The sequence below is a fragment of the Aulonocara sp. 'chitande type north' Nkhata Bay genome, linkage group LG7 (genome assembly GCF_057382095.1).
Source record: "Aulonocara sp. 'chitande type north' Nkhata Bay isolate Kocher_YH1m ecotype deep benthic linkage group LG7, A_spYH_male_GT1.1, whole genome shotgun sequence".
NCBI lineage: Eukaryota > Metazoa > Chordata > Actinopteri > Cichliformes > Cichlidae > Aulonocara > Aulonocara sp. 'chitande type north' Nkhata Bay.
The window spans coordinates 46,866,126-46,890,675 of record NC_141350.1 but is presented as its reverse complement, the minus strand read 5'-3'; the positions used below and the strand labels follow the sequence as shown (position 1 = coordinate 46,890,675).

The 24,550-nt window shown below is 40.3% G+C and overlaps 1 protein-coding gene across 1 annotated transcript; it reads right to left on the bottom strand.

Annotated features, from left to right (window-relative positions):
* Window positions 1-1,630: 1,630 nt before the first annotated feature.
* LOC147326016 (regulator of G protein signaling 3-like) lies at window positions 1,631-24,142 on the bottom strand. The gene is made up of 7 exons (XM_086297768.1): window positions 24,124-24,142; window positions 23,900-23,950; window positions 20,949-21,007; window positions 20,766-20,860; window positions 16,297-16,365; window positions 12,270-12,333; window positions 1,631-1,798 (listed from the first exon to the last, which is right to left on the bottom strand). Exons 1-7 carry the CDS (start codon window positions 24,140-24,142, stop codon window positions 1,631-1,633), a joined length of 525 nt encoding a protein of 174 aa, XP_086153894.1.
* Between the last annotated feature and the right edge of the window lie 408 nt (window positions 24,143-24,550).

Here is a 24,550-nt window from a genome sequence, read left to right as displayed (position 1 = left end):
TGGTATAAAGTGACATGGAAGGTGTGAGTCATAAATGGCTCAGAATCTTTTAAAGAAGTCAGGTGTGCCCATAAGAGACGTACAGATATGTAGCTGCAGTCCTACTGAACCCCAAAGACAATTACAAGACAATTACAGTATTGCTTAGAACCAGCTTAAGCTTCCTTTTACGCCTGTTATACTTAGTTGGTGAGAGAGCTGGAAAATTGGCTACCTCTTAGCACTACTGTGTTTTAACACTGTGCCCCCAAAACACTACTACTCCCTTTTCCTTTTTTTGGGATGTGCTTGTCTTAGTACAAGTTTGAAAAGGTTTCCTTTCTTATTTTGTTTTTTCTTTATTTGATTCCAGAATGTGTGTACCCATCAGCTCTCCTAGAGTAACCGCCTGTCTCCTGGAATCTCCCCCATGCTCTTGAGACTGTGCAGGGAGACACAGCAAACCTTCTGGCGATGGCATGTGTTGATGTGCCATCCCGGAGGAGTTCCGCATATCGCCTCATGCCACCAATAGTGACACTGACCTGAGTCTAATGCAAAACTGGTGAAAATGAGGAGGGAGAAAGTGTCAAAAATGTCTTCCAACTCTAAACCCATTGTCTCATTGTCTCCCCTCTAGTGCACATGTTGTTAATTTTATTACCACCAACACAGCTGATACTGATCAACAACCCCCTCTGCTACTTAACTGGCTGGATCAATATCCCAGACGTTTAACTGACTTTTGACCAGGACATGTCCTTCAATGCACATATTAAACAAATATGTAAGACTGCGTTCTTCCATTTGCGCAACATCTCTAAAATTAGAAATATCCTGTCTCAGAGTGACGCTGAAAAACTAGTTCATGCATTTATTACTTCCAGGCTGGACTACTGTAATTCATTATTATCAGGATGTCCAAAAAACTCACTGAAAAGCCTTCAGCTAATCCAAAATGCTGCAGCAAGAGTGCTGACAGGGACTAGAAAGAGAGAGCATATTTCTCCTGTTTTGGCTTCCCTTCATTGGCTTCCTGTTAAATCCAGAATTGAATTCAAAATCCTGCTACTCACATACAAGGTCTTAAATAATCAGGCCCCATCTTATCTTAATGACCTTGTAGTACTGTCACACAGCGGAAATTTGTGTTTTTATGTTTTATCAATCTGTGTATTGGTACATAGTGTTGATTTTATTTGCATGATTTTATAGTGATATTTATATTGCATGTTTGTTTGTTGATATTTATACTGCATGGTTTTATCCTCATATTTATATTTGTGTTAATGTTGTACCATGTTCCTTTAACCCACTGTGGACTAAACAGATAATTGTAGGCACCTGTGAGGTGGGGGCGTTCCCCAAGGTGGCCTATCAGCCGCCAGGTTGACCTGTTAAAGGGGATGGTGAGTGCAGAGACAAAAGGAGAGAGGAGTGACGCACGAAGGGTGAGGAGGCGAAAAAGGAACGCGTGCAACCCCGCACGTGTGTGGAACGAACTGCTGCCTGACTGTGGGGCGCCGCGAGTTGTTCGGCGATCCAGTCCTAACGGCAGGAACGGCAACAGTGGGTGGCGATGGCTGCAATGCACGACAGGGCAGGGATGCCCCTCTGCCTGCATCTGACGGTGAGACGAGGGAGGCCGTGTTCAGGTGTGGAGTGGGGCGGGACTGTGCGGCGACGCGCTGTCAGAAGGAGACAGGTCTGCGATAGGAGCCCCCTCCCTGGTCTGTTGCTGACGAGTTTTACCATACTGGAAGAGAAGTTCCTCTCCTGTCTCCTTCATATAAGGACCATTCGCCCATGTGTGGCTGGACTGTGGGATTATGGGACTATGGGAGAGTAATTTTAGTATATGGAAAACATGTTTTAGCCTTGTTTTAATATTGTATAGTTATTTCTGCCGGCAGGGTTTTTAGCGGGTTGCAACACTATTTTTATTGTATACGGGGAATTTTATCTTGTATTTGTGACTCTGGCTGTGTTTGTTTTATGGAAATAAATGGTGTTTGAAGCCAGCTTAGTTTCTGTGCCCTGTGCGCTGACCCACCCACTCCCCTTTTTCGCTTGTATGTATACCAGACGTGGTGGTGGTGAAGATTTAGGTCCACCAGTCTTAGCAGCTACAGTACCATATCACCCTATTAGAGCACTTCGCTCTCACACTGCAGGCCTACTTGTTGTTCCTAGAGTATTTAAAAGTAGAATGGGAGGGAGAGCCTTCAGTTTTCAGGCCTCTCTTCTGTGGAACCAGCTTCCAGTTTGGATTCGGGAGACAGACACTATCTCTACTTTTAAGATTAGGCTTAAAACTTTACTTTTTGCTAAAGCATATAGTTAGGGCTGGACCAGGTGACCCTGAATCCTCCCTTAGTTATGCTGCAATAGACGTAGGCTGCCGGGGGATTCCCATGATGCATTGAGTTTTTCCTTTCCAGTCACCTTTCTCACTCACTATGTATTAATAGACCTCTCTGCATTGAATCATATCTGTTATTAACCTCTGTCTCTCTTCCACAGCATGTCTTTTATCCTGTCTTCCTTCTCTCACCCCAACCGGTCGCAGCAGATGGCCGCCCCTCCCTGAGCCTGGTTCTGCCGGAGGTTTCTTCCTGTTAAAAGGGAGTTTTTCCTTCCCACTGTTGCCAAAGTGCTTGCTCATAGGGGGTCATATGATTGTTGGGTTTTTCTCTGTATCTATGAAGCACCTTGAGGCGACTTATGTTGTGATTTGGTGCTATATAAATAAAATTGAATTGAATTGAATTGAACTTGATGCTTTACTTTAAAAAGTGTTGCTTTCCTTTTTTTGAGCACTGTCAGACCTGTCAGTATGCTGATATGAGACAATCCACAGAGCTTGTCGGCTTCCTCCCATCTCGTTCACTTACTTCTGCCTACTTTCTGCAGACCCGACATGCCTGCCTATCAAATTAATTCAGATTTACTTCATGTACATGTGCCATCTCAGTTTCTTGCCTCTGACCCCAGCAGTGTCCGCCCACTTTAGATTGAACTCCATGCTATTAGTAGGCTGCAGAGATTCATGGTTGGGATGCAACTAAATGCCAAACACACCCACGGTCAGACTGTGCATGCATCTGTCTGCACCTCTTATTAGTGTCATTATGTGACAAGTTAGGTGGGAGAGACTACACTTTTATTACAGGCCTTTTCCCTCAGTGGATATATTGACTTGTGTGACATACTGTTAGTGATACCTCTGTTGTGCTCAAAGCTCTCAATACCAGGACCGCAAAACTAAATTAGCTCAGTGGAATTAATTTTATTCACGATAGCTTTGCTCTTTCACGTCAGGTCAGTCAGTTTTCTGAGAAACATTCTTGCAGTCAGGTCAAAAAGTTTGGTAACCTCACTTCATCCAATTCAAACCTGAGCAGGGATTTAAATAAGCAGTGATTTTATGATGGCAGCTTTCATCCATCAAATGTGACTTTCATTTCACCTTTGTCTTATTGTGTGGGTTAAATAACAGCCAACAGTGTCAACACAGCACAATGTGTAGCGCCGATTGGAGCCTTTGGGGTCAAGTGCTTCATTCAAGCTCAAGCAGCTGTAAGCCTAGGGTCAGGTTCACCCTTCAAAGCGCGCGGCAGATGTATGGCCCGTCAAACATTCAGTACACAACCTTGCAAAGATCGTGCACACACGCAAACTCCTCGCCAGTGTTGACCAGAACAAATATACAGCAAACACACTTCCCCCTCCCCCACACTCATGCCCACCCCCCTCCAATATACGTTTATAATCACACAGTGTCCGTTTTAATCTGCTGATCTAAAGGCGCGGCGTGCCATCTGGGAAAGCTTGGCAGTGTTTATGTACGCTTGTGCACTTTGTCTGGCTCCCCGTTCGTCTATCCTAAAACAGTGAAACAAATGTGAGTATGATGCAGATGACACACTTATTAAGCACAAACCCAGAGGGTGCTCCGCTATTTTTTGCTTTCACGGACATACAGACCACCTGACCCACATCGTAAGCTTGTTGGAGGCAAGTGCATTACCCATGGTCAAAAGCACACACACATACATGTCACTCTGGGTCAGCTGTCTCTATTGACACACTGCGCTCAAGCTAAAAAAAAAAAAAAAAGCAGAAGTATGAGATTTTTTTGCTTCTTTCTTAATATTAATCAATAAATGCAGAGGTATGGTTTAAAGCACCAAAGTAACACATTCCTTATTTTGTGTTTTTGTGTTTCATCTCACATAAATGTATCAACCACGTATTTAGAGGATAAGCTCTGGATACATCAGGTATCACGCCTCATCTCACAAAAAGTTGTTTAGCTGCCATTCATGCACAGCTTCTCAACTCATCTTAACCGAAGTTAAGATGGCAGCCTTTTTGTTGAAGCCCTACAGTGTAATTAGCTGTCAACGCAAAGCGATGGATAGATTTTGTTGTGGAAGCATTCATGAGAAAATTCTGTCCCTGCCAACAAAGTAAAGGAAGCAAAAATTCGGACAATCTGATACTTAGATTGTCAAACTATGATTCCAAATAGTCTCTCTACTGTGGCCGTTTTTTAATACCTTTTTGATTCGTGTAAATATGTTTTTAAAAAAAGTGAATGGATGGATGGACGGACGGACGGATGGATGTTTTTAAAAGCACCGTTATCATGTTTTGACCACATATCAGATTTTGAAAATGTCCATTAAAAGTATTTATTCATTGTTGGTTTTTATTTTTTGGTCTTCTGGTCAATAATTTATCTGAAGAAGCACATAAAGTTTTCTTCCTCATCAGGTCAGCTTGATGGTGCTTCATGCGCACATGGCTGCCAGTCTCATAAATGCAGTTTAGCATATTTCTGCATCCACGGATTTGGCCTGGCACAGCCAAGGCTCTGCGATGGCACAGGTCTCTGAGCGAGGGATTAGTCAGACACACTGATCCAAACTGTGCACCTCTGGTGAGAGTCTGTGGACATTAACATGGATTAACTTGCTGACCAGTAAAATGCTTGTTTCAACAGAAGAGGTTTGTTAATAAACTGCGACATTCTTTCAAAGTGAATTTGGTATTGTGGCATTATTGGAGCGTAGCTGTTAACATGCACTGCCTTTGAAGTCAAGAGCAGCTTCTGATCTCAGCTTCTGATCAGCTCAGTCTTCAAACTGTTTAGACTGGTTTGACAAAATTACCTAAAAAGGAAATTTTGCATTACTATGCAAATATACAACAAGTTTGTCAGACTAAGCACATTTTCCACAACACAAAAGTCAGATAAGAGACTTTTTCTTAAGTGGAGTTAAACAGCAAAGCAAGTAAGCATAGAGTTTGGGTGCTATTAACTTTTCTTTTGTAGCTAAAGTTGAATTCTTAAGTTTAACCAAAATATTTGCTTGGTTTTTGGGTTGTTGTTCTTTTTACATACAACAATGAATAACGTCATAAACCCTGAAAAAACCAACATCTGGATGCGAGCATACATTGCTCTACAGCATTTATATACTTTTCAGCATTGCTGGTGGGTTTCCAGATGTGTAAGCTGCCAATTTCATAGGCTCTAATTCACCCTCATACCATCAGAGGTGCAGCCTTTGAATTCAGCACTCAAAACAAGTCGGGTGTGCCCTCTCACTTTTATTCTAGAGGACACAGCGTTCACAGAACGGTTTTCCACTTTGCCTCAGTCCATATTAAATGAGCTATCAACAGAAGGCGCTGTGTTTCTGGATCACGTTCACATAAGGCTTCTTCTTTGCATGATGGAGCTTTAACCTGGATTTGTGGATGGCACGGTAAACTGTGTTCACAGAAGATTATTTCTGGAAGTGTTCCTGATCCCATGCAGTGATTTCCATAACAGCATCATGCCTGTTTTTGATGAAGTGCTAGCTGAGGGCCCAAAGATCACATGCATCCAACACTAATCTTTGGCCTTGTAACTTTCACTCTCTCCAGATTCTCTGAATCTGTTGATGACATTATCCACTGTACATAATGAAATTTTCAAGGTCTTCATAATTTTACATTGAACAACATTACACTTTTTGTACCACTTACATTTCCAGCCTTTTGTTGCCCCCCATCTCAAACTTTGCTGCATCGAAATCAAAATGAGTTCATATTTTTCAAAAAGTCGTGCAATTTCTCAGTTAAAACATTTGATCTTTCCTATTTTCTCTCTATTTTGTTTACCTTTTATACTGTATCAGTAGGAATAAAATATTTACACTGCACGGTTTGACTCACCCTTGTATAACACCCACTGCCCTGCCTGTTGAAAGAGTGCACGCAGGCGGCCATAACATGATGACCGATTTCATCAACCAACGACAACTCACAAACAACTACAGCTGGCACCCAGTTACAACAAAAACATTACTCTGACTTTGAAATAAATATGCAAAAACAATCGTCAACCTCAAGGTTGTCTTTTAACTCAGCTTTCACTTTGAGAACGACAGAAACTTTTCAACACGAACAGACAGTAACAATCTGCTCCCGGAAAATAATCAAATACAGTGAAGGATGTTGTTTCTACATTGTTAGGCTTCTAAGACACCAGCAGACAGAGAGACTTAGAGAGTAAGAAAAGAAACATGATGACATGCAGTAAAATGACAAATTGGCCTTGAGTCCAAAGCTTTACAAGAATAGGGTGAGCCTGCCAAAACTCTCTGTATGCCCCACCCCAATCCTATTATTTCAGGGTCTTCATTAAGGATACGCTGTACTGTATAAAATTCAAAGCAGTGATACAAACAAGTTATTTAGTAAAAGCCTTATAATGATTTGCCTCCAAATGAGGTAAAAGACAAAACAGAAGACAAATGGCAGAGACGTCATAGTGAATAACAAACAGGGAAATCAGAGAAAACACGGGGACAAGTGTACAAAAATACAAGTGTGACAGAGATGTGTGAAATGAAACTGACAGAGAAAATGAGGCGAAAGGATATTCAAAAAACACATGAATAATCAGTGTGAAAGGCACAAAATAAAAATGGCCGAGAACAGAGGGGGGAGAGAAATAGGGAGAAGATGGAAGCACGCTGAGTGATATTGTAATGAATGAGGCTCGGGTCATTCCCATGTTAGTGTATGTCACGCTGCAGCAGTGCCTCCATGGCCTACATTCTGCCAGCTGGCAATGCACGAGTGCATTCATGAGTGTGCACTTCCACTCACACAAACACACAAACACAGATCAGTTGAGACAGGAGCGGGGCAATATTGCCAGTGGAAAAGACGAAAACGGTCTACACTCACTCATGCAAACATGCAGTTTTTACTTCGTTCTCTCTTTCTTTCTTTTTTCCTTTCTCGTTTTTGAAGTAATGTGCTGTGAAATAAAGATGTTGAAACTTCCTAAATAGCTCTTTCTCAACATCTATTTCTGGTTTGGCTAAATTTAAAAAAAAAAAACCTCCCAGTTTGCAAACCCCAAAAAGAACAATTTGCCTATGAGCACAAGTCAGGATTCCCTCATGCAAGGTTGGTAATGGTTTCCTGATGCCTGAGTATAACCCAATCTGATGCCCCAGTTCCATCTACAGCAGCATAAAACTAATTTTAAAGTTGCATGAGGCAGATTAGCCTAGTTCAGCCAAGTGGTATAAATTGCGATAGGTTAGCTAACGTCTCACGATATCACCGTCATTCTCATAACCCAGAACGTGAATATGAAAAAGGAAAGTTGGCAGCATCACTGAGAGAGGAGAAGGCGAGTGTTGTTGGGGGTGAACAAGAGTATGTGTAGCTCTGTGTGCTGATGTGAAAGGTTTGTGCAAGTGTGTACAAAAGAGATGGGGTCACAATGATACTGGGGACTCCATCCCAGTATTACTAATCCACTGAAAGGGAAAACTAAGCTCCTTAAAGGTTCCCCAGTGGAGCGACCACTTTAGCCCAGCACGAGAAAATTAGATGAGAATTGACAGATTATGATCACACGCACAGTAACAAAGAGAGATTAAAAGTAATATGAGCAACCAAAGAAGCACACAGAAGAGGAACAAGGGCACAAAAGAAGGTATAAAAGAAAAAAATGTCTAAAAATGTGGGAAGTATATTTAAGAAGGAGAAAGAAGTTAGGGGAGATCGCACACATCTCTGCAGCATCCTCAAAACAAGCCACGCTGGTCCACGCAGCAAATGCAGTGCTGTTTCCAACATAACGTGCAACTTCAGAATACATGTAAAGTGAGTACAGTCAAGTATGACAACACGGACTACTCACCTATTCTAGGCTGCTCTCATGGCTGGCACAGAGAAGCATCACTCCAACATGCACACACCACCAGCAGCACCAACTACGAGTGAGTGCAAACATAAGTAGGAAGAGAAGGAGCACTCAAAGGTGGTGAGAAGAGAAAAAATAGATTTCCAAACAAATGTGTCTGTGAGCGGGGTGTGCGAGTGTCTGTGTGTATGTGTGTGTGTGTTGGATGTGTAAGGGGGGGATCCACTCCAGCAGCGAATGGTATCGGAGCGCCCTGTCTCTCTCCCCCTCTCTCTCTCTCTCTCACTCTGGCAACTGTGACACGTCAGGGTTTCATCCAGACCCCTCCCTCCTTCCCACTCTCTCCCTGTCTTTCCCTCGTTCGCTCTTCCAATCCCTCTCTTTGACTCTCTTAATCCCTCGCATCCCCAGCCTCCCAATCTGAAGACAGATAAAGACCCCGAGCTGTGAGACTAGCACACACGTACGTATAAGAATAAGTGGCCCTGTTTAACCTTCGCACACTGGCCATGAGAATAATTTTATTCTTATGTCACATTTATTTTCTATACTTTTACCAACTTTAATGGTGTTTTCACTGGTTGAGATTTAATAAGTCAGGGTTTAATTTTAACAAAAAACGTGTTACTTAGAGAAACTGAAACAATATGTACTTATATGTGAGAGGATTAGGGAAACTGAAAAAAAAACATATTTCAAACATATTTTTGTTTTTCTGTTGGTTTAAAATTCTGATTTTGGAGTGAAAAAACTAGTTTTAATTCTAATATAATAATAATAATGCTTCTTAAAAGTCTAACCAAATTCTGAGTTCAGAATTCCAGCAATCAGTCAGGATGACATTAATCTCAGATGTTTGATTTGTTTGTTGTTCTCAAAAAAAAAATCATTTTTATTAAAGTCGTAATTTGGATTTTAATCTCAGAATTTGGGGGGAAAAAATCATTTTAAGTGGCCTTAATTAATCTTCTTCTCTATATTTATATCTGACAGCATGGCCTAAATTACTGAGGTCAACATTTGATTTCATGCACACAGGGCCTGTTTGCTGGATAATCAAGTAAAGAACTAAAGTAAACATAAAACAAACATAGGTTTGCTGACTGCCCACATATAAGTAATCACTGTACTCATCAGTGTCCTGACCTCATAAATGACAACTTACCAGTGTTGCGCTGTGTGGGTACTTTAAGATGCTGCTTCCTCCCCTGCTCCTCTCCGAGTAGGTAGTACCAACCTTGAACTTCCTAGAGCACACACACGCAATGATTGACTGTGTGTATATATGTTTGTGAGTGCATGTCTCATCATCAATGTGACAACATCAAAATGTTGTACATAAAATCAAAAACAGACAAAAACCAAAACGAGTGCAAACCAGTTTGGTTGTTCCTCCAGGGCTAAATGTGCATAAACTCACCGCTTGTAATGTTTACACTAACAGCTGATGCCCCTACGTCTTCACTAGTGCCCTGTGAACCAGATGGCATGGGAGTGTACGCATGTGTGTGTGTGCTCATATGTGTTACATATTTTCTACTGCTGCATGCACGTTAAATAAAACCTGTTTTGTAATCCCGATGATGTGGGCGCTGTCTTACAAACAAAGCAACACTACTGTAGTCTATAATCATTTTACTGTGTCGCACATATATTACAACACACACACACTCACATACACTGCCAGCCTTCTCTTTTTGTACAAAATAATGTGACGCAATGAACAGTGACAATAATCTCCATTTTGAAAGCATCTTATCTGAGTGGACAGATTTCTGCAGGCTGCGGGACGAGGGGGAGGACGGGCAGGGACTCGTATGAAAGAAGGGGAGGGCATATGTCCTCAAAGTCAGAGAGGGATTTGTGCCGTCGTTCAATATTCCCCTGTACATGTGAGAAAGGCGAAAGAGTGGGAGCAACAGAGCTGTTAGTCAAGAGGGAGATGAAAAGAGAAGGTAGGAAACGTAAGAGATGTAAAAAAAGCACGATGTGGCAGAAGGGTGCAAACAAATGACAAGATGTGACAGGCAAGTTAAGCAGCCAACGCTCGTAAGGCCCCAAACACTTCTGAAATAAACCAAGAGGAGAGAAACGGAAAGGCTTGTAGGAAAGGATGAATGAAAAACAACTGATGAGAATAACGGATGTGTCAGGGAGGATGAAGAGACATAACTCCCTATGATTCAAAGCTAAATCTCCCTCATTAGCATATTAAGCCAATTAAATATTCATTGGGATAAATGTTAGAGGAAGGAAGATGTTCGCTTGACTAAAGCACAATTTCTTTCTGTTGTTTCATTCGTCAAACTACAAAAAAAGACTTGCTGGGGTTCTAATGCTTGTTCTCCTAATCTTATTTCTCAGCTAGCTTCTTTTAAAAGTTTGAATTTAACAGTCTGAAGTAAAGACGCAAGATGGTTTTTAGCCTCAAGTTGGTGCTGAACTGCTTCCTCATTGTCACCTTATGCACCTTATGCATATGTACCTTTAAGCAAAGCTATAATAAATACACATCTGCCTTAAACAATTAAGGAGGCTTAATTAAGGAGGCTTAATTGTGTAATAACATACAAGTAAAGAAGTATTACATAACAACTGTTTGTTACTGTACTACCCGCTAAAGCATGGCTTTTTATGTAAATATGTGGTTTGCTTCAAGAAAAAAAAGGCACATCTACAAAGGCAGAGGAGAGACAGAAGGATAAATTGGGGCTGAATAATTGAACCGTGAAGCAAAGAGCTAAGAAAAGCAGTTATAGGGATATGCTGCTCGGTGGAGGAAAACCAACTTAGCCAAAGAACACCACTGAACTTTTGGACCTCACATTTATCTGCTAACACTTGGGACAGCTCTGGGAGAAAGACTGAGGCCCAGTGCTTTTCTCTGTTAGCATGTAGGTGTGTGGATGAAGTGTCATACTTTGTCTGTACAGTACAGTGTCCTTGGGTGCTTTGAAAGGCGCTATTTAAATAAAATGTATTTGCTGTGCATTTGTGACCATTTGTTTTCTCCCTTTCGCCTGGCAAGTAGTAGTTAGTTAGCATCTGAAATCTGAAACACTTAATCCCACCAAGAATAACGGTGGTACAGATATTAACAGTACGTCAGCAGAACAGATCGCACTGAGGTTGGTGATTCCCCGACTTTGCCTCAAGGGCTAGGAGGCCTGTTATTTTTGGGCTTATGATTAAATGCTTGCCGAACTAATGGCGTCACAGCAGCCTTAGAATTATTATACTTAATCCATTATCAAAGCACAGCTTCAGCAATTTAGCTTTGCCATTCTGAGCGTGCTAGCACAGCCCAACTGCACCACCGGAATATACGCTTAATCATGTTTTAGTATCTGTGAGACTGCGCAGTCCTCACACCAGCAAAGCTCAGCACACAGGGAAGAGCAGCAGCAGCTGAGCAGCGTATGTGCGATGAGAACAGGATGTGCCGTTTTTGACAGCTCAGACACAAACCAATGAGAGAATCCAACTTTGTCCCTTTTTATCTTGTGGCTGAAAAGTCACAGACTTCTTGTCATCAAAGCCAGTGAGTCTAAAGGTCACCTAAGACACACTGCTTGTTTATATTTGCCCGTATGGGTCGCTGTCTTTAAAAAAAGAAGAAGTTCCATCACAGAAATCTCAACATGCAACATCATATTTTGTTTGGCCATACTCTACTATGTCCTCTTGGAATTTGCAGGTGGATGTGGGTTTGTTTGGGGAGGGGGTTTAAAACTCTGATTCACTGAATGACAGACATTAATTTTCATGAGACTTAAATAAGCAGTGCATGTGTGCTTGTTTGAGTATGACCCATAAAATTCAGAAGAGAGAAGGACTCAAACTGTGTTTCACTCGAGTATCTGCAGGCTAGTCTGCTGTGCTTTAACACTGGTAACCCTAAAGTGTTTCCTCATCAATTATTGAGGTCACTGGAATTCGTTCACACTGAATTAAACTCTTAAATTCATGGTCTAATAGACAGACACACAGAGATGCAGAGTGAAAGTTGAACAGGAAACCATTTACAGAATGTCTGTATATCTGTTACTTTAGTGTTTAAGCCTACCTTGTCTGGATCCATAAGTGAGCGCACACCGAAGCTCATGCAGCCAAGCAGCGTGCTTATCCTGCTGATACAGACAGAATGATTGAATAGAAAAAAATCTATTATTACACCCCAATGAAGCCCATGTATCATCTAACTCAGGTCAGACACCTGAAATGTGCTTTTTATTCTACATAACCATTAAATAATAGAGGCATAAGAAATGAGCGTCTTTAAATGTTTATACTGTTTCTTCATCTTGATATCAGATTTTGTAGAGCCTAACGCTGTCCACAGTACCACATCCACACATTTATAATGAGACAGGAAGCAAAAGAGGAAACGGCGATGTTGGAAGCAGACGAAACAATAACTGACATTTGATGTATATAATTTAGTTATAGCAGTGTGTGTATGGTAGTGGTGGAAGGAAATATGGATGTTTAATTATGCATACAGCAGAAAAATAGCTCTTGACAGCCTCACAGCTGGACAGAAGTAATGCAGCTGCTCGTATTTTGGATGGCCAAACCGCTCGTCAGCACAAATGAAAACCTGAAACAATTCTTGGCTACACTCAGTAAAACAAGCTAGTGTCCAAAACCACCACAACTTCCAGTGAATCCAGAGGCAGCTCTGTGAGACATTTTCACCAGTATAGTCGCCCACTGGTACAAATCTGTCACTTCAACCACAGATTCAATTTTTTGTTATGTAACATAAAACCACCAAAAACTCCAAAACCAACGAGTAGTTTGCAATAACTTGTATCGTCCGTGCTATGGAAATACGTTGTTATCTAAACACCTTTGAGCTGTTCTGTGTCTCAAATCCTGTATTTACACTTGGGCGCATACGTTCATTTACACTGACAGGAGCACCTTGATAGTATAGCGGCAGTACTGTGAGAATGTATTTTGCTTCCAAGGAGACAGACTTTGTTGTAAATCTTTAACACTGAACATTGTAGAGGTTTGCTAAAGGTCTGAAAGGACCTTTAAAAATCCCGCCTCAGAACAAAAACTCACAGTCTATCAGTCATGGATTGGCCTCCCCACTACCTTAACCTCAACATTATTGAAGCAGTGTGGGATCATCTTGAGAGATAACAAAACAAAGAAGATATCTGAATATCTGAATATCAAGAAGCCTAAAGAACAATCCTAGAAGACAACTTAAAGAAATTAGAAGACATCTTGCCTAGCAGAGATCAGGCTGTGTTGAAGAATAAAGGTGGGCGTACTAAATATTGGCTTTCAGGCTCATTAGAATTGTAAAAACTCTGTACTTAATGTATGTTTGCATATCTGTCAGTAACTCACTGCTCCTATTTCCCTTATCCCTAGCAAACTACAAAGAAATGAAGGGTGACTCAAGACTTTTGCACAGTATTGCATAACTGAATACTGTCGAAAAACAAACAGGACATGACGTACACCTCTGATCTTCAGTGGTTACCATTGTGAGTATTTAACAAAGAAAGAAAAAAAACACTGACCACTTTTAAACCATTTGGAGGAAGACACGTGGTGAGCGATGTTGGTTTCATGGTTTCTGCCACTGAAAGATACTTAACTAACACTGGCATATTATTTTTTACCACATTATATGAGCTGTATCGTTATTTGGTCTTTATCAATATCAACATCAAATTTAGCTCTATAGCACATTTATTTAAAAGAAATAAAGTTGACCAAAGTGCTTTACAACTAGTTTAGAACAAGAGAAAACAATAGAAAAACAAATACAGATAAATGAGATGAGGTCTTTATGTATGTTAAACGGTTGCCTTTGGTAAAGAAGAATTTTGTAGTTTGTGACATCAGAAAATGTTGTAATTGTTCCAATGTTGTTTCAGTGTTGTAATTGTGATTGCTTAAACTTATCAAGATCTTTGATTTGAGACACCTTGATAAGAGACAATGCTTCTAAAAGTGTCTGAATGGAGACTCAGTGTAAGCACATGAGAGATATTCCTCTAAAGTCTATTAGGGTGCGTGCAAAATGGTATAGAACAGATCAAATTGCTTCACCACTCTAGTTGTGGCACCTTCCTTTATTATGATAAACATATTTAAATATTCATTAGTGCACCAAATGCATCACTGGAAATTGTTTTCCAATCTGTATCTCGTGATAGATGTTAAACAAGAGTACTAAGCTGTTTTGTTTGTTGGACATTTAATAATGTAAATGTACGGTATATAAGTGGGTTTTTATTGTTGTCACAAATCCCTTTGAAATGAGTGCTAAAGACTTGGTGCTAAAGGAGAGAGCGATGGTCTTTTCACATCAACACCTAATATACACAATATTGTATTGCCAGCCACCTGTCATAATGAGAAATTGGTACTTTGTAGATTCATCACAACTAACTCTGCAAAACAAATTACTTAAGAAAATAAAAGATGCTTATAGCACATCCAAAGGAGTCTTTGTTACAGTATTTTTATCTCTTTTCTTCTGTTTTGTTTTCAAAATTATACAGTCAAGCACTGATGAAACACTGTGAAGCTTAGAGCATGCCACAGCTGCGAATAAACATTTCTGCTGTGCTGGCAGCAGGCCACCCGAGGCAGATTTGGTACAATGTAGACTTTCTTTAGATACAATAGAATAATTTGAACAGAGAAAATAAAGAAGCAGGATTATAATATGTACATGTGCAAACAGTCCAAACCAAGAGTGATTCAAGCACTTGTCTGAATTTCTGTCTGTCCCTTGTATCGTTTTGTGTATGTTTATATCACACATGAGAGGCAGCTGGAAGCCATACATATTGGATTGCTAATAACAACCAGACCCATGTCTGCAGATGCACTGACAAGATCTAAACCAATCTTTTTAATGTGCAAAAATATGAATATTACTTTGAATGAAATAAATACATGAAATACCCTTGAGTGCATGAGACTGGACTCAACAGATCCTTGAACTACTGTAGAAAACGGTCAGATGATTGTTGTTCATCTGAAGTGACAGACTGCATTCACTGAACAGATGCTGCCCTGGGTTATTACAGGGGACTGTAACATTGTCCTTGCTTTACAGAGCATCTGAAGAATCCACAGCTCTGTATGAGATGTCTTTCTGTTTACATGTGTTAAGAAAGCCTGCTAAACGCAAGTAAATCTTCAATAACCCGGGCTCTGTTCTGCACAATGAAAATCAGAACATCTAATCTTTAACTTAATGGATATACCTGGCCAGAAGGAGGGCTTAGTGCCTACCGGTTGAGGAAAATTACACTTGGAATCTGAGAAATAACTAAAAGATAAAAAAGATATCAAAGCAATCAGGCAGAGATTTTATCCGGCCTCATACCATATAGACATTTGGTGTGAATGAGGCTTAATTGCTTACCAAAGATGCGAAAATCGCTCTTAATCTGTGTCCCAGAAACTGTTCCCAAAAGGTCTTTATCTTTATAATCATTCCATGATCTGAACTTGACCACTAATGTAAGTCTGCCCCTTGCATATAAAACAACTGCATCTTTTGGAATACTTGCTAAATATATATTGGGCTGTTTTTTGTTTTGTTTTTAATGCAGAAAACAGGACATTTAAGGAAAATGCTGTGAAGACTGGCGTGAAGATTTTTACTGTTTTCTTCAGCAGAGGCTTGAAGGAGCCATGAAGTGTTTTCTTCAGCATTTCCAAAATAACAGAAACACTTTTCTTCTTTCCTCTCAATACAACATTGCACAACGAAATTTGTGACTCACTCAACCATGTGTCCTCCATCCCCAGCAATGACACTGTTTCAGCTTAAGTCTGCTAAGGCAGGCAGGCGAGAGTAACACATTCCCTCTGCCAGACTCAGATACGAAAAACACTACACACACTGCAGGCAGCAGCATTAATTATAAAATAATACATGAAGTGTTGTGCCTTTGCAAAGATGTAGAAACACCAATGTGCAACATTTCAACACAAGTATAAAAAGGCATTATTATATTATTATTATTATTACTATATTATTATATAATTTTTACTGTCACGTTATCGTCAGCAACATCACCTTCGTTAACTTTCCCAGCAGTTACCTTGTTTTGGAGTTGGAGTTCCACATTGTAAAAAGAAGTCTCTTATGAAGGCCCCTCTCACTGACAACACTGAAAACAAAGAAAGGAAACTAGGTCAAGTACTTTCTAAATTGAGACAGTGTGTTTATGCAGACAAATGGTAGGAAAGGTAATGTTGAGACACAATTTACACATCAGTCTTTTAAATATTTCAACTTGAGCCAAAAATGTGCCGCTTATCCTGGGGCCTGATCTTGCTTCAACACAGCAAAGAGACAAACGGGAAAAGGAGAGCGAGCGGATTGAACTGAAAAAAAGAAATCGGGGGGGTCCACTGTGACTTCAGATGCACTCCTGATTAGTGTGTGTGTTGCTAGCTGCATTCTGAAAATGTCTATACAGTTGCTGTTAGGCAATATAGCCTTGACGTTATATTACAAGAATTTTTCAAGAAACTCCGCATTAGTGATATTTCTGACAATAAAGATAAAAAACTGTACATTTTACCAGCGATTGCAGCTGGCAGGCAGCAGTATTTATTAGTGCAACAAAAATGAAAGGGCATTTTTCATTCTTCTTTCCCAATGAGGTTCTGCCATTGATGATAGACTGCCTAATTCAAAATGTGAATCGACTGCCACAAGGTGCCAGAAGCTTTAGCATTGTAGTGCAAAAGTAGGTACACAGCAAAGTCAAATGTAAGCACAAAAGTAGCCTAGGCTGTATTTTCCCTGGAAATCTTAAGTGAAATTATAAAATACCTGCTTAAGTCTCTGTTTAAGAAACACTGAAAATTAGGTTCACGTTGCAACTCGTTATGAGCTGCACAATATTTTCATATAATAAAACAAATTTTTCTGCCTGCCAAGTTTCACTTTTTTAACCAGTTGCTTGATGCTCTTCTTTCCCACAGTGTAACAAGAGTAGTAATTTCCATCCACCGTTTGCTCTTCATATGTCATGCAACTAGCAAGCACTCCAGTGATGCTTCACTGAGTCATTTGTTTAATTTTGGATCACACATCACCAGCTGCTAGCATTTCTTCTTTGTGTATCTCCACTGCACAATGGTGTGAATTTGCCTCGCGTGGTTTCCACCTCTAGTGCCAACAGTTTCCTTGCATATTTTGCAAAGCACTGCGCTTTGTTACAGGTCCCTTTTTAGCTGTGGTCACGGAGGTGCTGACTGCTTTGGCTCTCAGACATGTCTTGGGTTGTCTAGCTGTTGTGCATCCGAAAGAGTAAGCATTAGTGCTGCGCAACACTGCAAATTTTGCTCGATTTCACTGATTCCAATACTTTCAACCTATAATAGAAGTTCATGTAGGGGCGAGCAGTTTGTCATGATCTGTACATTCAGAACACCTTTTAATGACCAGCAACTCACCATGATTGTTACATCCACAATACTAAGTTTCTTCCTTTTATTTCTCAGGTTTTCTTATGTTCTTAAATTCTGTCATCTTGTCCTATGTTTTTATCTCATTTGATTATTTTATATGTAAAGCAGCCCAGCCTTACAACAGTTTATTATATCTCATATGTATCTCGACGTGTTGCTCAACACAAGTTTCAAAACAGTATTTTGTTTCCCTTTTTTCTCATGTGCTCTTAATAAAAAGCAAGAGAAAGTCCACCTCTGAAAACTGGGTGGTGCAGACTTTTCAAACCAGCAACATAAGTCCCAACAGTCCCAACATTTTTAAATACATTGGTAATTACAAATGCTGTTTACTTAGGGTTATGCATTAAAATATATATTTAAAAAGTAATGGGTTGTCATTAGGCAATTAGGTTTATCCATTAAACACTACTTCATTAATCCCAAAAAGTTGATTCTGTTCATCTGGATTTAGTGTTTTCAGTGGGAGAAACGTTTGGAAATAAGAGAATCAGCTTTTGGGGATTTCCTTACCAGGATGACTGAGCAGTCACCAAGAAACTACTTGAATAACTTTTACAAAAAATATAACGTCTGTCACATATTTTAAATGATTTTTGTCTTTGTTGCCATGGTGACACCGCAAAAAATACCAGCTCCTGACATATAGTCAGTGTTGGGACTAACGCGTTATTAAGTAACGCGTTACAGTAACTACGTTATTATTGTGGTAACGAGCACGGTAACTAGTTATTATGCCAAAACCAGGAACGCGTTACTCGTTACTGGGATTTAGATAGGCTCGTTACTCGTTACTTCGTGTGGTGGCTATCACGGAGCTTCCACAGATTCAATAACATTAGCAAGTGATGGAGGCCAGCAGGTGGATGAAGGAAAAGGGAGGCAAGAGGAGAGACCCAAAGCGGCCGCTGGTCCGAGAGTGTCAGGTGAACTGAACTTCAGGTAAGACGTTATAACCTGCAGTCCATCTGGGTCAGATATGAACCAAGTTTAGGTGGAGTTTATTTTCGTTATGCTGACTTTTTCGTACTGCGTGCTAGCTAGCATGACGGAGTTTCTATACAGCTGGGTGGGTGCTATGTTACTGATGTTGAACTTTATTTTGTTCATAAGGTTAATTATTAGAGTTGGGGGCGATCGTGGCTCAAGAGTTGGGGGTTCGCCGTGTAATCGGAAGGTTGCCGGTCCGAGCCCCGGCTTGGACAGTCTCGGTCATTGTGTCCTTGGGCAAGACACTTCACCCGTTGCCTACTGGTGGTGGTCAGAGGGCCTGGTGGCGCCAGTGTCCGGCAGCCTCGCCTCTGTCAGTGCGCCCCAGGGTGGCTGTGGCTACAATGTAGCTTGCCATCACCAGTGTGTGAATGTGTGTGTGAATGGGTGGATGACTGGATATGTAAAGCGCTTTGGGGTCCTTAGGGACTAGTAAAGCGCCATATAAATACAGGCCATTTACCATTTACCATTTGCCAACCGTCCTGTAAAAAACAGAATTTCTCGTATTCAGAGAAAATATTACGCGTTTCTTATTGAGGTGAAAAGGAACAGTTTGTCCTGGACTTCAGCTACAATGAAAAAGACACAAAGCTGGAGTTATTCTGTGTTTACGCTGCACAGCAGCCTCTTCTTCTCTCATCCTCTCACCCTCCCTCTCCTGTTGCTACTTCAATCATGAAACTGATCAATGATCAGCTGATCGGCTTTTCTCTCTTGTTTATTTATCGCCCACTTTGCGCCAGAAAGAGGAAACCAGCGGATGTCGCGGTAAACAACAGCAGCGCGTTTAAGCTTGATCAGCTGTTGTTAGAATTTATTTAATATTAATTTCTAGTATCAGCTGATGTTTGCTGGAGCCACAGCTGTAAAGCTGCTGGTCATGATATGGTTTGGTTATGTGATGAGAGGGAAACATGAAGATGAAACCAGGAGATGTCCTTACTGGATCATCAGAGCTGTGATGGAGAAACAGGTTTACCTTTTAGTTAACATGAATGAGTTGAAGAGAAGTTATGAACTGTTTCTGAGAGACAAATAACACCAGGATCCTTTTTTAGGTACCTGACAGCTGGTAACTGTGCAGGGGCGGGTCTAGCAAAGTGTTGCCTGGGGTCCATGTAGGGCATTAAAAGGGAAAGGGGGGCACAAGGAAATACTTTCTTATTCTCATTTAAAATGTCTCACTTTTAAAAAAATAATTATCTGAGTCTTACAACAAACAATTGATAGATTGATGCATATATACCATCAGAACAGTGTACATCACTGTCACAACAGTGTTTGTTTTCATTCAAAGGCTTTATGATTTTTCCTATAATGGTGGGCCGGTCTCTAGTCAAAATGCCCGGGACGATTTTTTTGTCCCAGTCGAGCTCTGTATGCAGCTCAGCTGCAGTCTGGTGTTATCTACATCTTCCCATTCAGAAGGTCGAATTTCCGAGTTCTGAGTACAATCGAAAGCACCACGACAGCAGTTTTTGTGTTGGATGTAAAAAGCAGGCTAGGATAGAATCAGGCGTGGGATTTCTCTCGTGGAAATGTGCACATTATTTTTTCCTTTCTATTGGTAGGTGGCACAGTGCACTTGTGGCAAGTAAGCAAGCTAGAAGACTGGCAATCTTGCTGGGTATCCAGTTATGGAAGCAACACATTAACAAGAGAATTCTGAGTAAAACCAAAGTTACTTTCCCTAGTAACTAGTTACTCTGAAAGTAACGAGTAACTTGAAGTAACTGAGTTACGTTTGATAGAACTAGTAATGTAACTGAGTTACTAATTTAAAGTAACTTACCCAACACTGCATATAGTATATGTCTCAGTGAAATGCATTACTTGTAAATTTGCGCACAATGACATGAAACACCAATAACATGAAACACCAATAACATGAAACAACAATAACATATGCTACATTTTTTGTAAATATTTCGATTACAGTATGACACTTAATACCGGCATGAATGTTTATAACAGTATTAATATAAACAGTATGATATGGCACAGCCCTAGTCACTGTCAGGGCAACATCAACAGAGACTGCAGCTTATCACATTAATGCAAATGATGCAAGATGAGCAACTGGATAAAGTCTTACAAGTAAAAGGTTCGTAAGAAGATGGGGTTCCTACAGCGGGGGACCATCTGAGTCTTCTGTCTTTCTAAGGGATCAGAATCTGGAAACAAGCCAACCTGAGGAGAAGAGGAAAAAAACAGTACTAACTACTGTCTTAGAGTTTCCACAATGGCTTTTTTCATCATTCTGTTCTGTAGCACATACCTTAACATAAGAGTCACATGGCTCCTGGCTCTCATTCAGCACGTCTCTCGCCTCCAAAACTGTGAATAAGTACAAATACCACATAATACATTTTAATGACTTTCTGGTCACATTAATAAAGAACATCAATGCTCTGTTCATGTTCCAAAAATGTACAAAAAAAAGGTTTGTTCACATTTAGCACGTGTGTGCGTGTACTTCTGCACCACAGGGTAGAAAATATAAAAGCATATGTACCAGGCAAGCTCTTTTTTTCTTTCTAAATAACAAAGGGCTGCCATGTTTAGCTTGTCGGATTCCTATTAACTCACCCCCGAGTTTTTGCTTCTCATTGGAGCATGTGAAAAACGAATAAGAGGCTGTCTGACGTGTGAAATAACAAGCTGTGAAAATGATTTGCAGGAAACCATAAAGTATTTCCAGTGGCTGAGAACTGAAAAAGGAAATCAGCATGCTTTCTAGAAACAGCTGCAATTCCTGTGAGTAAATCAGACTTTAATGAACTGTTCTCAGACCTTACCATTTCCAGTAAAGGCATTTTATTGTCGTGGTACAACACTAAATCAGAATTCATTCTTGTGTGTTTGCCTGGCTAAAAAAAGTAGCTTCTCTGTGGCTCAAACTCAGGATTTACCTGTAGTCATCATATAATCTAAAAGTGTACACTTTTTGCTAGTTATATTACTAGTCATATCAAGTAATATCATATCATGGCGTGTGAAGAACAGGTTAAAACTTCCAACAAAGAAATGTTAAATGAGCAGCCATTGTGTTGTAAATGAATGGGTATTTTGTTGATAAGAACAATGACTTGTACTAAAGTAAACATTATGAGTCAATGACTTAAAAATTTAAGACAGTACATCTTTCCATCCATTTTCTAAACCTTGCACAGGTTCAGGTTGCAGAGGCAGCAGCTTGAGCAGAGAAGCCCAGACTTCCCTCATCCTGGTCACCTCTTCCAGCTCATCAAGGTCCTGGGTCTGCCCTGGGGCTTTCTCCTGGTAGGACATGCCCAGAATATATTACCTGGGAGCCGTCCAAGGGGCACAGTCAGATGCCCGAAACACCCCAACCAGCTCCTTTTAATGTTGAGGAGCAACATTAAAGCTCCCTCTCGAATGACCAAGCTCCTCACCTTAGAGATAGAGTGAGGAACCCTATCTCTAAGGGAGAGCCCAGCAAGCCTTCGAAGGAATCGTATTTCTGCTGCTTGTATCCACAACCTTGTTCTTTCGGTCACTACCCACAGCTTGTGACCATGGGTAAGGGTAGGAATGTAGACTGACGGTAAATTCAGCTCAACTCTCTCTTCATCACAACAGATCTCGAATCGCCACCTTATCAAGGTTGAGGTGTTTGTGCGCTCCAGTGATCCTGGGAACTAAGTTGTCAGGAGTAATCTGCCTCACCCATGCAAATCCTGGGTGAGGGGCCAGACAAAAAGTGATTCAGGCAACCGCTATGCAACATAATAAATCACAGGTCCAGCGTACCACGCCTGGGGCATGGTTAATTGGGTCCGACTCTGGAGTCAGGCTGGGTAGTACAGTTGGTGGCTGAACCTTAACCCATGGGGTCTATATTGTTCAGTGGTCTGTGGATCAGGTACCAGTCAGAGCTGGCGGTCCTGGTGCTCCGATCTAAAACTGGTTAAGTAATATAATAATAATAAAAATAAGACAAATCTATAAAACACTAAATATATTTAGTATAAATCTAATAAATCTAAAGTGGCCTGCATCTGGGTGCATGTAGTAACATTTTTTGGTGACCTTCAACTCTTCTTAAGCAACACTTTATTCGTGCAGTGCAAAACCAAAAGATCATATCAAGTCTCAATCCTATACTGCATGACCAAATATAGATGACATAGAGACATAACAGGGATGCAAAATATGTCTGGAAGGCTGCTTGCGGTTTGGTTGGTATGACTCCAAAATAAACAACTTCCCTTCTGTGGATTAATGTACCCACCAACCCAGGCACAGACTGTCGCCCATCGTAATTTGAGTGGTGCACGGTGCCATTTAACATTTATGTGATGCAAATTCAAGGCAGTGTCACAGTTCCTGAAACAGCCACTATCTCTGATCTACTAACACAAATACTATTTCGGTGTCCTTGAACACAATTGTTTGTCCATCTCATTATCACTTCCCACTTTTAAAGGGTGCAAAAATACACATTTGGACAGCTACAAAGAGTCATTTAGCTACTCACATCAGAGACCCAAGCTCAACTCATGCATGTCATAGACTTTATAATTATATTATTATTAACATTTGCAATTTAAAATAAGTTTAATAAATTTACACATTAAAAGCTATGCGGTATTTCCTGTTGAAATATTTATAAAGTCGTGTTGACTGTCACAAAAAACATGACCATTCATGTCCATGTGCATGTTGACAGATCGCGCATAATGATTATCCGGTCGCAGCAGATGGCCCCGCCCCTCCCTGAGCCTGGTTCTGCCGGAGGTTTCTTCCTGTTAAAAGGGAGTTTTTCCTTCCCACTGTCGCCAAAGTGCTCGCTCATAGGGGGTCATATGATTGTTGGGTTTTTCTCTGTACCTATAAGGCGCATTGAGGTGACTTTTGTTGTGATTTGGCGCTATATATAAATAAAATTGAATTGAATTGAAAATTGAATTATGTTTTATATTAAGAAACAATTTAAATAGATTGTTCTGCTATCAGACTAAGGTTGCCTTTCAATATTTTCAATATCATTTTATCAATATTTGACCATTCCCAAGCAGGAATGCATTGTTTTACAGCTCTATAGCAAAATGAAAACAATAAAAATGAAATGTTGAAACCAGGGCACTGATTGAGCATTCTGCTATTCTGTTTTCTTGACAAAGTTTATTTATTTATTTTCACATTGAGGTTCTGCTTTCACAGAAATAAACAAAGGGAACATGAACGACCTATAACAGGACTCACCACTGACAACAAGCACTTCATTCTGTGGGATGACTGAAAGCTTGAGCTGACCTATGGAAAATAAGAGAAAGAATATTATAAAAAGCTGACAGATCACCCTCAGGTATTATATTTTATATTAAGGAACAGTTCAGCAACTTGCTATATTTTAAAGCATAGCTTAGCATTATATGATGGACCACTTTTGGCAGCAGTCTTGCTGCAGTTGTTAAACAGACTTGTACCATAACTGCTGACTGCCATACAGCCTTACAAAACTCACTATTCAACATTTTGAGCTATTTTTCATTTTTATTAGTTTTAATCTGTAGTTCTCACCGTCTATCAGTAGCTCCCATAATGAGATATTAATCCGAGGAATTGGATGCTCAGCGCATATGCAAATGCTTGTACCTTCACACCTCTTATTATGCCAAAAAAAATGGTCTACCACTGAATATAAGACGTCAGGCAGTAAGTTAAGAATTTCCTGGGTGTGGATCGATGTGTCACAGATGTGAGAACAGTATCAGCTTTTTCATTTAGCGCTCAGAAAAACTGATAAGTATATTTTCATATTTTTAACTGCTTTGTATCTGATATATAACTTTGACAGACATCTAAAGTTTGTTTTAAGGATCTCATCAGTCTGTTGAAATCGTCATAATGAAA